This window comes from Ipomoea triloba, chromosome 2 (genome assembly GCF_003576645.1).
Source record: "Ipomoea triloba cultivar NCNSP0323 chromosome 2, ASM357664v1".
NCBI lineage: Eukaryota > Viridiplantae > Streptophyta > Magnoliopsida > Solanales > Convolvulaceae > Ipomoea > Ipomoea triloba.
In genome coordinates, this window is record NC_044917.1 from 3,938,758 (window position 1) to 3,950,584 (window position 11,827).

At 36.4% G+C, this 11,827-nt stretch overlaps 3 protein-coding genes across 5 annotated transcripts; 2 read left to right on the forward strand and 1 right to left on the reverse strand.

The window, feature by feature from the left end:
- Positions 1-1,303: 1,303 nt before the first annotated feature.
- On the forward strand, positions 1,304-6,346 carry LOC116010466 (chitin elicitor receptor kinase 1). 3 transcript variants are annotated; one of them, XM_031249891.1, is made up of 13 exons: positions 1,304-2,111; positions 2,830-2,863; positions 2,982-2,986; positions 3,108-3,257; positions 3,799-4,001; positions 4,096-4,185; positions 4,517-4,610; positions 4,695-4,846; positions 4,949-5,040; positions 5,325-5,463; positions 5,650-5,748; positions 5,889-6,082; positions 6,122-6,346. In XM_031249891.1, the coding sequence occupies exons 1-12, from the start codon at positions 1,451-1,453 to the stop codon at positions 6,051-6,053; spliced, it is 1,884 nt and encodes a 627-aa protein (XP_031105751.1). In that variant the 5' UTR covers positions 1,304-1,450; the 3' UTR covers positions 6,054-6,082; positions 6,122-6,346. The 3 variants fall into 3 exon arrangements, with proteins under 3 accessions (XP_031105751.1, XP_031105752.1, XP_031105750.1); XM_031249892.1 differs by having other exon boundaries at positions 5,889-6,079; positions 6,119-6,346; XM_031249890.1 differs by having other exon boundaries at positions 5,889-6,314.
- A 561-nt stretch (positions 6,347-6,907) lies between these two features.
- LOC116010088 lies at positions 6,908-9,074 on the forward strand. Its single transcript, XM_031249352.1, has 4 exons — positions 6,908-7,102; positions 8,224-8,511; positions 8,586-8,741; positions 8,961-9,074. The coding sequence occupies exons 1-4, from the start codon at positions 6,908-6,910 to the stop codon at positions 9,072-9,074; spliced, it is 753 nt and encodes a 250-aa protein (XP_031105212.1).
- A 355-nt stretch (positions 9,075-9,429) lies between these two features.
- Positions 9,430-11,545, reverse strand: LOC116010178. The gene is made up of 2 exons (XM_031249460.1): positions 10,242-11,545; positions 9,430-9,965 (listed from the first exon to the last, which is right to left on the reverse strand). Exons 1-2 carry the CDS (start codon positions 11,517-11,519, stop codon positions 9,738-9,740), a joined length of 1,506 nt encoding a protein of 501 aa, XP_031105320.1. The 5' UTR covers positions 11,520-11,545; the 3' UTR covers positions 9,430-9,737.
- Between the last annotated feature and the right edge of the window lie 282 nt (positions 11,546-11,827).

Consider the following 11,827-nt stretch of genomic DNA (forward strand, 5'->3'; position numbering starts at 1 on the left):
GTTCGAGTTTTGGACTTCAACATACCAAAATAACATGTTTATGAGTTTAATTGCAAATTTTAAAAATTTAAGGGAATAATTAACTTTCCAATAAAATTTAAAAGTTTTTTGACCATTTTCTCAAAATTTTATAATTGAAACATTTCACCATTCCAACAATTGTAACTGGAATTCATCCAAATAATTGTTTGAAAATCTACTTTGTCATCTTAAATACACTTTAAGGCCAATCACAGTAAGAGTAAAAATCAAAGCAAGGTTTTTGGACTAATAGAAGAAAGACTTGTTTTTCTTTTTTCTTTTTAACCCTTTTTTTGTCTCCTAGTTGGTCTGCAAAAAACATAAAAAAACCATCACAATTGAGATTGTTCTAAGATATCAAAATAGTAGCCTAGGTTAAACTCTAGAAAGTAAGAGTAAAAAATTTATATTTTCTAATTGAGATAGAGCTAGTGATATCAATCAGGTCAACACTGTTAATCTTAGTCAATCCTATCGAGATGTTAAATTTATCAATTTTGTATTAATCGGATTGATTTTATTTAAATTCACTAATTTTTCAATTATCATATTAATTTGTCAATTTTGAGTTATGAATAGCATCTCTAGTTTGAGTTAGGCCCATAAAGAAATAGGCCCAAATTGAAAGCAAATGATGATCGCGCGTACAAACCAAACAAAACGTCACGAACAACCATGTAAAGTAAAACCAATCCCGCCGCCGAGAAGAATTATGTGTTATACGTTCAACGCGTTAGAACAATTTAGACTTGGGACTATAGTTTATTTATTTTTTTTAGAACAATTTTTTCTTATAAATAGTTAATTATAATTAAAATACATGTTCTATCAGTCTAGATTAATAATTAAATACCAAGATAATATATAATAACTCTCTCATATGGGAAGTCATGATCTAGCATTAGTAAAAGTGAATTGACTCTTTGTGTGTTATGGGATTGAAAGAATGAGATAGAAATCGAGTATCAATAGAAGCAATTGGCTCATTGTACTTTATCAAGTTGAAAAAAAAGATAGAGAAATTTACATAGTGACTGTGATTTTTGTCTTTTATAAAATGGGTTTTGAGCTATTTTTTTAATGGGATGGCTGTCATTTAATATTCATATTTTAAGATCCTTAATCTAAGTAACATCCAATTAAATATTAGGGAGTAAAAAATTGGTATCACCAAAATATTCCCAGAAGAACATTAGAACAGCGGTGAAATACGTCACTTGTTCGTAGAAATATTTGTTTTTGCCACCAAATTGGCCAATTCAATCAATTGCCTATTTCCATTTTTTTTTTGTTCAATATATCTCCGGACTCAGTCAACGCTCCATTTCGAAATCTCTCTCAAGAGACCTTTCTTCATTCTCCTTCTTCTTCAATCTTACCAGCGCCAAGAAATCTCCTCTGCTCTTTCATCGTATGTTTTGCTCAAAACATGTCGCTCTTTCTGCAATCCAAACATGGAACTCGCTCGATTCTCCTGGGGATGATCTTGTCTTTTCTTAGCTTATCATCACTCGCTCCCTCAGCTGAGTGCCGTTGCAGCGAGAGCTGTGACTTAGCTCTAGCATCGTACTACGTTTGGGAAGGCACAAACCTCACTTTCACTTCGCAATTGTTCTCTGTTCCTCCCGCCGATATCGTTGCCTATAGCCCCCCTGAAAATATTCCGAACCAGGATAGCGTCCTGGCCCGCACCAGGATTCTCGTGCCTTTCCGATGTGATTGCCTGGAAAACGGCGAGTTTTTGGGGAGAGTTTTTTCGTACGGTGTGATTCCCGGGGATACGTATGAACGCGTTGCGGAAAGGTTTTATTCCAATTTGACGACTGTTGACTCGTTGAGGAGATTTAACAGTTACACGGATAACAATATTCCGGATACGGGGGCGACATTGAACGTGACGGTGAATTGCTCGTGCGGGGATAGGGATGTCTCCCCGGACTACGGCCTGTTTGTTACGTATCCCCTGAGGCCCGGGGAGAGCTTGTCGTCGGTGGCAAACGCGGCTAACGTCAGTGAAGATTTGGTTCGGAGGTATAATCCGGGAGTGAATTTCAATGCCGGGAGTGGGGTGGTGTTTGTGCCGGGAAGAGGTATATCTTATTCACGGATACATCTTTTATTTCCTATATACACTCTGTTAGGAATTAGGATAGGGTAATTTGTTTCGTCTTAATTGAAGCCTTGATTTTAAAGATAACAGTTTTAGTCCCGAGCTAACTCAATTGGTTCGACCAATCACCACCTAGTTGCAGTTCGAAAAGATCTATTGTTATAGGCAAGGGTAGAAAGGAACCCTGATAGGGTGACTTAATCTGGTGTAAGCTGGAAACCTAATATATAGAGAAAAGAAAAAGAAAAAGATAACAGCTTTATTGGGGAGGAGCAGATTTGATTGAGAATTGAGAAAGCTCTAGTCTTTTACCGGTTATATTGTAGAGGGACATTTTGATGGTAATAGGGGGTTTGATAGGGTTCAGTGACATTTCTTGTGCCAATGTTTACCGGAAAGTTTCATTTTTTCTGCATTTGATTGAAAGTCTGTGCTATATATTCTAGACTGTTTAAAGGATTGTCATATCCTGGTGTGCATTAGATCATAATATATCAAGAAAAACCAGAGTTAGGACTTCAAAGTTATGGATATATCATGCTTTTTGTATGCATACAACTGGTTTGTCTTGCTAATCGATATCTGAGTGTCTAACAGCCATGGGTTGCCTTGCTATAGCCTATGCCGTTTAAGATGTTTTCATCCGCTCTCAACTTTTGAAAGGTTTGTTAACTTTGGTGCCTTAAATCTTTTTGCAGATAGAAATGGGAACTTTCCACCTATGCCAAAAAGGTAGCTTTTTTAAGCTTTGATGTTGTTTTCAATAAAAATCATGTCCATTCTTTTCAATTTTACTATTGTTTGCTTATTGCTGACATTTTTTTTTTTGTTTAATTTCGTTGTTCTACAGCACAGGTGGTTTCTCCTTGCCCTGCTACAATGTTGGCTTCTTCATTGTCAATTCTTGGGCTCAATTTGAAGATGTCATAGAAGACTTTACAATACCTTAACTTACATTATTCCTCTATATAATCAGGACTATCAACTGCGGGCAAAGCTGGGATATCTGTAGCAGCAATAGCAGGAGTATTTTTATTGGCAGGTTTAATCTATGTGGGATTTTACAGAAAGAGGAAAGAGAAGGTCTCGTTGCTGCCAACTTCAGAAAATCAATCCCATCACTTCGGTAATGATAGTTGCTATTCCCTTTAGACTGATTTTTTTTTTCTTCTTTTCTTTCTTTTGATACATATTTTAGGGTATTAAATAAACATGTGAACTTCTCTTTTTCTAATGATTATATTGAACCTGACTAGTATCTAATAAACTTTTAGGTGCTTTGCATAATCTTTTACAATTATCTTTCTGTACTTCCTTTAAGGCCTATCAGATATTCCCAGTTGATAGTGATATCTAAGCTTTCTATGTTATTTTCTTGGAAGGAATTTATTTACTGCCCATTTTCAAGACGTCCCTTCATTTTGTTGACATGATTATCTTTCTGATACCTCAATATAAGGTATCCATCTGAGCTATCAGTTACTGAATGCATCTATTATTATCTTTAACAAATTAATAGATAAGTTGAGGGCTGTTTAGGAGTAAATTAAAAATGTGATAACTTGAAAGAATTCACGTGTCTATCTTTTTCTGTCATCCTTATTGAATGAACCTGATTTAGATATCTTTTAGTTAACTGATCCATATTACCCTCTTTGTGAGGTTAGGGCAAGAAGTCACGGCACTTAAAGGTGCAGATTCTGCTCGTGCTCCTGATGGAGCTGCTCCGGTCATTTCAGGCATTACTGTTGAAAAATCTGTTGAATTCTCATATGAAGAACTTGCAAGTGCAACTGGTGACTTCAGCCTCGCAAATAAGATTGGTGAGGGTGGCTTTGGTGCTGTCTACTATGCCGAGCTTAGAGGAGAGGTGTGTGGTTATTACCGTCTACATTTTAATAATCTGGAATTATCCTCAGTCCTACTCTTCCTTGACATCTTTTTTTAAAAAAATATTTTTGCAGAAAGCAGCGATTAAGAAAATGGATATGCAAGCAACAAAAGAATTTCTTGCTGAACTGAAGGTTTTGACACGTGTTCATCACCTGAACCTGGTACTGTGCTATGGTGTTATCTTCTCTGACAAAGAAGCATTTTTCTTTTGAGGCTATCCTTTTTCCTTTATACATTATTCGTCTAAATTTATCCAACTTAATCGAGAATTTTTTTATGTTTTTATTTTTTTCTGTCATCTTTACCCATCTTAGACTGCTTGTAGAAACTGTTGCTAGTGTATATCAAGTTTTAGAAAATCTTCAGAATTTTGTTTTCGCATAATTATAATAATGAAAGTCGATCTTGCTCTTGCACAGACAAGCCTTGTAAACAATAACTTTGGTTGACATTTGCAGTGTTTTCCGTTCTTTTTTGCTGTATTAAATGCAGGTGCGCTTGATAGGGTACTGTGTTGAAGGTTCTCTCTTCCTTGTATATGAATACATTGAGAATGGCAACTTAAGTCAACATCTGCGTGGTACAGGTAAGATTTTTAGACTTAACTGTGTGATGAAATTATAAGTTTATACTTATACCGTTTTTAATCACTCGATGCATTTAATTCCAGGGAGGGACCCATTACCATGGTCAACTAGGGTGCAAATTGCCCTGGATTCAGCTAGGGGTCTTGAATATATACACGAGCATACGGTTCCTGTATACATCCATCGTGATATTAAACCAGCAAATATCCTAATAGACAAAAACTTCCACGCAAAGGTATGGAGCCGCTAATTTCATATTTGGAAAATAGATTGTGGGTGGCGATTTGATATTCTCTGTTTAAAATTTTGAAATTGGTGTACATTGTTTATGATACAGGTTGCTGATTTTGGTTTAACGAAACTGACTGAAGTTGGAAGTTCATCTTTGCCGACACGTCTGGTTGGTACATTTGGCTACATGCCCCCGGAGTAAGTTCTGTAGTCCTAGACTGCTAATGAAACATTATTAACTTTAAAACGTGTGCATAATTTAGGTTCATTAATAATTTGTATCAAGCACTTTTAGAATCATAGAAATATGTTCACCTTGAGTAGTTGAGAAGGAAACAATCTCCAATTTACATAGAGGTTCGATCAGGGCCATCGTATTGATGATACTTGAGTTCCTTTGATAGCACTCTTTTCATTCCCGGATCTTTATCTGGAATAATGTTTTTGGTGGGCATGTGACCAATTTCACGATCCTTGTGCAGGTATGCTCAGTACGGAGATGTCTCTCCTAAAGTTGATGTCTATGCTTTTGGAGTTGTTCTTTACGAGTTAATTTCTGCCAAGGAAGCTATAGTGAAGGCAAACGGTTCTGTAGCCGAGTCAAAGGGCCTAGTTGCTTTGGTAAGTTCTGAGCACATAAACGGTGCCAAGACGCCCCCCCCTCTTCATTTCAAGCAATTATTCCATTCCTAAGAACACTTTTGCACTTGTAGTCTATTGTTAGATTTCTTAGCTTGTTAATTACGCTGATCATTCTTTGTTGGGCTCGTGGACTAACAGTAGCAATTACGTTCTTTGTGATCACAGTTTGAAGAAGTCCTCAGTCAACCAGAGCCCAACGATGACATTCGAACGCTGGTTGACCCTAGACTTGGAGACACCTACCCATTGGACTCGGTCCGAAAGGTAATTTTTTTTTAACATACTGTACTGATATCTGCATCCCAGGAGATGAACAGCCGAGCCTCTTCACTTAATTCAGTAAAGATTCTTAAATTGATTTTGCGTTTATAAAGAATAGCATGTGTGTGTCTTGGCAATCACAGATGGCGCAGCTCGCCAAAGCTTGCACTCACGAGAACCCTCAAATACGGCCAAGCATGAGGTCGATAGTGGTCGCTCTAATGACACTCTCGTCGTCAACAGAGGATTGGGACGTCGGCGCCTTCTATGGAAACCAAGGCCTCATAAATCTGATGTCTGGGAGATAAGACTCTGGTTTTTCCCTGTTGCCACTTGTAAAATGGACCAACATTTCAGTTCAGAAAATTTACAGTGTTGTGTGTGTTTGCATTATTTACCACATTTTTTGGTTGTACATAATACTGTGTAATGTGTATCAGTTTGATGAGTGGAATAAATCTGCAGCCCTGTGGGAAGAATAATTTGTCCCACCCATCTCTAATATGTACTCTAATATTTACCTTCATTGTGGATCATATAGATTCGTGCAATCTTGGCTATCATCACAATCAACAATTTATATACAAAAGATTCTATCAAATATTGGATTTGTAACCAAATTACTAGTGGTATAAATGGTTCATTGACTATAGACTTTTACCAATTTTTAATATCAATTCTAAATTTGATCATAAATAATTCATTTACTATTGATTTTGTTCCAAATTTGGTTATTCAGTTAAATATCCACGTAATGCATTAAATTTAAGGATAATAATGTAACCATTTATGGTCCAATTAAAATCGAAAATAAAAATTAGTAAATGTCAATAGTCCAAAGTACCTTGTAATTTGATGATATCTTGTAAAAATTTGCCAGCTAATTGACATAAATGCAGACCTTATAAGAATTTCTAAAACCTTCTATTACATAAATCGATGTTTGCAAATGTCACATTTGCCCATTTGGTAACAACGTCAGAGAAAAGAAATTTAGATTTAGTTTATGATTCCAAATTAGGAAAATCTGCTTACTTTGTAAATAAATGAATGCAGTAAATGCATAGTGCACCAGATATAGATAATTTGTAATTGACAATTGGGTGTAATGGAATTACTGTATTAACCCCTTAACGTTGTAATTTTCTTGTTAAAAGGTGAAATGCTTCATTTGTTTCATTTTTGTGACAAATTGACAACCTTAGCTTATATTCATTCTCAAGTAAAGCTTCGTTCTCATATAGCCAACACTACCGGCCTCATTGAAAGTGAAGTGAAATTAATGAGCAATATAATGGAGGATTTGGTCATGAATGAAACAATGTCCGGAAGTTCAATAGCAGAGTCATGTAAACAGGTATGTGCATTCAAGTAAATTTCACCTTTTTTTTTTTTTAAAGAAGGGAAACTGATAATTTCATAATTATATCTGTTATGATATATTAGGATCAAATGAGAGCAATTTCTTTGGTCCATCTAAAATGGTTAAAGATTGAAAATTAATGAAACAAAAAATGATGACATTTATGTAATTACGATTGTGCATTATTTGGAAATGTATTGACAGAATTTGAAAAAACAATTGCTAAATGCACTGTCAATTATTCGCTATGCACTTTTATTCACTACTGTCAATTACAAGTGTAATTAGAGAAATGTCAACTCATTTTCCTCTTATTTTTCCTTGTTTTTAAACACTTAAGTTAGATCTCAATGGGTAGGATTTGTCCACACTTCTCATTTGGAGAGTGTTCTAATAGGAACAAAACCCTATATATATGTGTGTGATCGCGGACCTAACTCACAAAATTGTTGTTTTATTTTAAACTCCAAATAATCCCGCATTTGTTATAAATTTGGAAATGATATATGTAAAATGGCCAAACATTGAAATTATAGTTTTACCCAATGGATCAAAGTTAAAATTATTATTTTTGGTTCTATGCTTGTAGACTTTTTAATTTCTAAAAAGAGTTTATTTAATCCTAATGAAATTACTAAGGCTATTTTCTGACCTTATGAATTATGCATTTAGATGAAAATATTTTTCTCAAAAATGAAAAACTCACGGTGGGAGCTTTTAGGGTTGAATTTGACTTTGTTTGGTAAATGATATGATTTCTTTTTAGATTAACTTTTAGTTGTTTAATTCGGTCAACAATTAAAATGTGTTCGGTAACAAGCTTTTTTTCTTTAAATTTTTGGTCCAAAAAGTTAAAATTGAACTCAATCGGTGATTTGGGAAAAAATAATTTTTTTTCCCCAAAATACCTTTATACACAACAAAAGTGAAAATGTTTTTTTTTTCTTAAAAAAAAAACTAATTATTGGAAAGGTTTTCACTTCAAAACCTCTCCATTTAAAAATAATTTAACAAATTAATTTTGTTATGATTATATTATTTTAATGTTGTTATTTGATTATAACTCCGTATGTGTTCATTATTATAAAATATTTAAAGATTAGATTTTGGTGCAGCGAATTAGAGGTGATGAAGTCCCCAAGGCCAAGGGTATGAAAGTTCCAAAATGGGTGGAATCCTTAACAAAGAAAACATTTTTTGGTAGCTGTCCAGTCCATGATGAGCTTCAGAACTGTGAATTGAATGGGTATTGCATTGAATGTGATTTAGCTCTTTGCAAGCACTGCATTATCTCATCATCTCATCATCATCAACACAACATGCTCAAGATTTATCGACATGTGTACCAGGATGTTGTTCTCTTGGATGAGATAAGACCATACCTTGACATCTCCAAAATCCAGGTATGTATATTATGCATGTAGTATACCATATATGAGTGTTTCCTTATATATGTGTGTGTATATTTGAAGTACAGACATACAAATGCAACAAGAAGTGGATAATATCTTTCAACCCACTACCACACAGTGGTTCAGGCTCACAATGCTCTGACCAGAGAGAGTCTTGTGATATATGCAAAAGGAAATTGCGCGATCCTCATCTCTATCGCTTCTGTTGTATTGCATGCAAGGTACGTAATAATGTATGACATACATGTAACTATGTAAGGATCGAAATTAAGTGACATGTAGAACTAAATTACAAACATATATTCTTTAGAAAATACGAATTTAATTTAACTATATTTGCAACGTTAATTAAGTGCATGTTATGCATGTGCACAAACCAAACTAGTAAAGAATATCATATTTATTTGATTATCTTTATTTATTTATTTATTTGTGTATAGCTGGAAGCTTGTGCAAAGAAGTCAATCGAGAATACTGATGATGAGGAGAATCAAAACACAAGTTCCCGCAAACGCAAAAGAAAGGCAACTCCCCACCGAGCACCCTTCTTCTAACTCATTGTTGAGATTTCAGGGTAGTTAAGGTTTAGATAAGTTTGTCATCATAAGCTAAATATTGCAACTTTTTCTAAGCATTTAAACAGATATTTTATAAAACTGTGTTTTTTACAAGAATTTTTATTGACTATTAGAAAAGCACTTTTATTGGCTATTAATATTGCTTTTATATATATAGTTTACACAAAAGCATTCTTTTATGTTATTTATATTAAGATGGCTTCTTCTTCTTCTTCTTCTTCTATTCCCTTGGGGAAGAAGATGTTTAGGAGTATTTTATTTGATTATTGCATGGGTTTTTTAAACCATAACTGATCAATCAAACTTACGGATGAAATGGAATCACATACAATGAAAAAACACTAAATAAATAAATTTATTATCCATCATTTCTGAATACAATGATCATAGTACAATACTTAACCACCATCTTTCAAAGGGGCCAAGACAATAAAAATAAAATAAATGGGAGTACACAATAGCCAAACTGTAAGTCAAGAAAAATTCTGAAGATGATACTAACATATTGCATAAATACAACTGCCATTGAGAGATTTTAACCACTGAAATTCAATAAACATTGGGCAGAAGAATGGAGAAGAAGAATACATGCAATATTCGTTTTGAAAGAAGCTGAATAGCATAGCTAGCTAGCTAGGATCAGTTATTTTGGTGAACAGCAATATGGTGTATGTCCATATCCTTTAACATAACTGATCGGCCACATGAATCACAAGGGGCAGTTCTGGATCCACACAAACTCTCATGCTCTGTAAGTCCTCTTAGCCGGTCTCGCACATCCGCAGCTGAATTCCCGGCTTGGACCATGTCTCCACAGAAGCGGCATGTAATTAACCGCAAATGGCACTCGGAAGATTGATGTTGCACCTATTCTCAGCAGCAGGGGGAAATAATTACAAACAGCAATAAATAATAACAATAGAGTACCGAGTACCGACCACAAAAGAAGTATATAAATGAGTTCCGAAAACATAGGAAGCAAACAAATTTTCAGCAGCAGAATATTTCCTTTGAAAGTTGTAAAGAAGTTAGATACACACAGCCCCAATGCGCAATGCCCAAGATGAAGCTATAAATGAATACCAAAGGAAGTAATTCATCTCAAGAATAATAAATAAATAAAGCTAGAGAGTGCATTCTTACCATCTTTTCTTTCTCAAGGACAACACCACACGGGCAATTAAGTGGCTCATGGAAAACTTTCATATGCTTCTCAATCTCTTCCTTCTGAAAAGCTTGCCCACATTTAACACAGTGGACATGTTTCTCTGCCTCTTCTCTCCTCAGAACAATCCCACAACTGGCATGCTGACAGACGATGTTGTGCCTGCTACAGTATGCTTCATGTAGCGCTATACTTCTGGAAGGTATGTTATGCTTACAATTCCGGCATTCAACAGTGTCTGTCTCAGATATGGAAACTGAGGTTTGCAGGCCCAACTTTGGCTTCAATTTGTCTTGAACTGTCACTGTCAGCTGGTATCTGGTTGTTCCCTTGAAACCATAAACACCAATACTGTAAGTATCTGCTCCCAAGCCTTGGTCCCTGGAACCAAGAACTAAAGCTTTTGAACCCACATCATGGGAAGACCACCCATGCTGGTGTTGTGTTGGGAATAACAGAGGATGTCTGGAAATATACAAATCAGTATCTCCATCTTGTGCTGTTGATTCTACCTTCACCTCAATTTCAGCATCCCCAGATGAAATTCTTAACCAAGTACCATCATCTATGGAGAATTTATAGTAGATGTAGTTGCCCTCCCCAACAACTCCAACTTCTGGCTTCCCAAAAGTTAGAGGTCTTAGTATATGTTGACTTGTTCCTTCTGCAGCTGGATCAGCACTGATTACATCAACCTCTATATCTGTTTCTAAAACAGATACACTAGAAGAAGGTTTCAACTCAAGCACACGCAAATGGTATGTCAGCACACCATGACTAACAGTGAGAACATCGCCTTCTGATAGTGTTGCATGCTGCCGAAGGCTTGTTTCAAGAACAGCCTTGTGATTAGGTATGTCAGAAAAGCCTGGCTCAACAGGTTGTAGTTTTGCATATGTTCCTTTTGCTAGCCACACATATTGCACTTCAACTGTAGGGGATGTTGGGTTGTCAACAGAGAATAAGTTACTCCATATATGAGGAGGCAGCCCTGCGAAGCCTTCCTCTGCAGTGAACTCCAAGACACCCGCATGTGTTTTCCTGTTGGTCAGTCCATCATTTGTGTTCGAAGAACTGCTTTGATGAATGACAGTCAAAGAGAAGTGCAGCGGTCCTTTGTCAAAGGCACCTTGTTCAGACAATTCAGTAAAGCAAGATGGAGGCAATTTAATTTTATCTCCACTACCTTGACAAGGTACAGCTTCTAAAACACGACAAAACACAATTCCGCGCCCAGCTATAAGACTCTCTTGCATTTGCTGATTTGCCTGAAACAGAAGTCATATACATTAGACACACAGTAATACTCCATAAATTTTAGTTATAAGTATGCGCACTAAATCACAATGAACTGAATTAAAAGATCAATTTCTTCAAGGATAGTTACCTAACTAAAATTTCGTCAGGTTCTTTTATCCCCCCCCCCCCCCCCCCCCCCCCCCCCCCCCCCCCCCCCCCCCCCCCCCCCCCCCCCCCCCCCCCCCCCCCCCCCCCCCCCCCCCCCCCCCCCCCCCCCCCCCCCCCCCCCCCCCCCCCCCCCCCCCCCCCCCCCCCCCCCCCCCCC

Bases quoted from the DNA above. Each gene is read 5' to 3' on its own strand.
- LOC116010178 (XM_031249460.1), bottom strand. From the start codon at position 11,519: ATGCAAGAGAGTCTTATAGCTGGGCGCGGAATTGTGTTTTGTCGTGTT. The intron at 9,966-10,241 runs GTAAGAATGCAC...TGCTGAGAATAG, and splicing joins TCCTTGAGAAAGAAAAGATG to GTGCAACATCAATCTTCCGA.
- LOC116010466 (XM_031249891.1), top strand. From the start codon at position 1,451: ATGTCGCTCTTTCTGCAATCCAAACATGGAACTCGCTCGATTCTCCTG. The intron at 3,258-3,798 runs GTAATGATAGTT...TTGTGAGGTTAG, and splicing joins AAATCAATCCCATCACTTCG to GGCAAGAAGTCACGGCACTT. The intron at 5,464-5,649 runs GTAAGTTCTGAG...TTGTGATCACAG, and splicing joins CAAAGGGCCTAGTTGCTTTG to TTTGAAGAAGTCCTCAGTCA.
- LOC116010088 (XM_031249352.1), top strand. From the start codon at position 6,908: ATGCTTCATTTGTTTCATTTTTGTGACAAATTGACAACCTTAGCTTAT. The intron at 8,512-8,585 runs GTATGTATATTA...TTTGAAGTACAG, and splicing joins TTGACATCTCCAAAATCCAG to ACATACAAATGCAACAAGAA. The intron at 8,742-8,960 runs GTACGTAATAAT...ATTTGTGTATAG, and splicing joins TCTGTTGTATTGCATGCAAG to CTGGAAGCTTGTGCAAAGAA.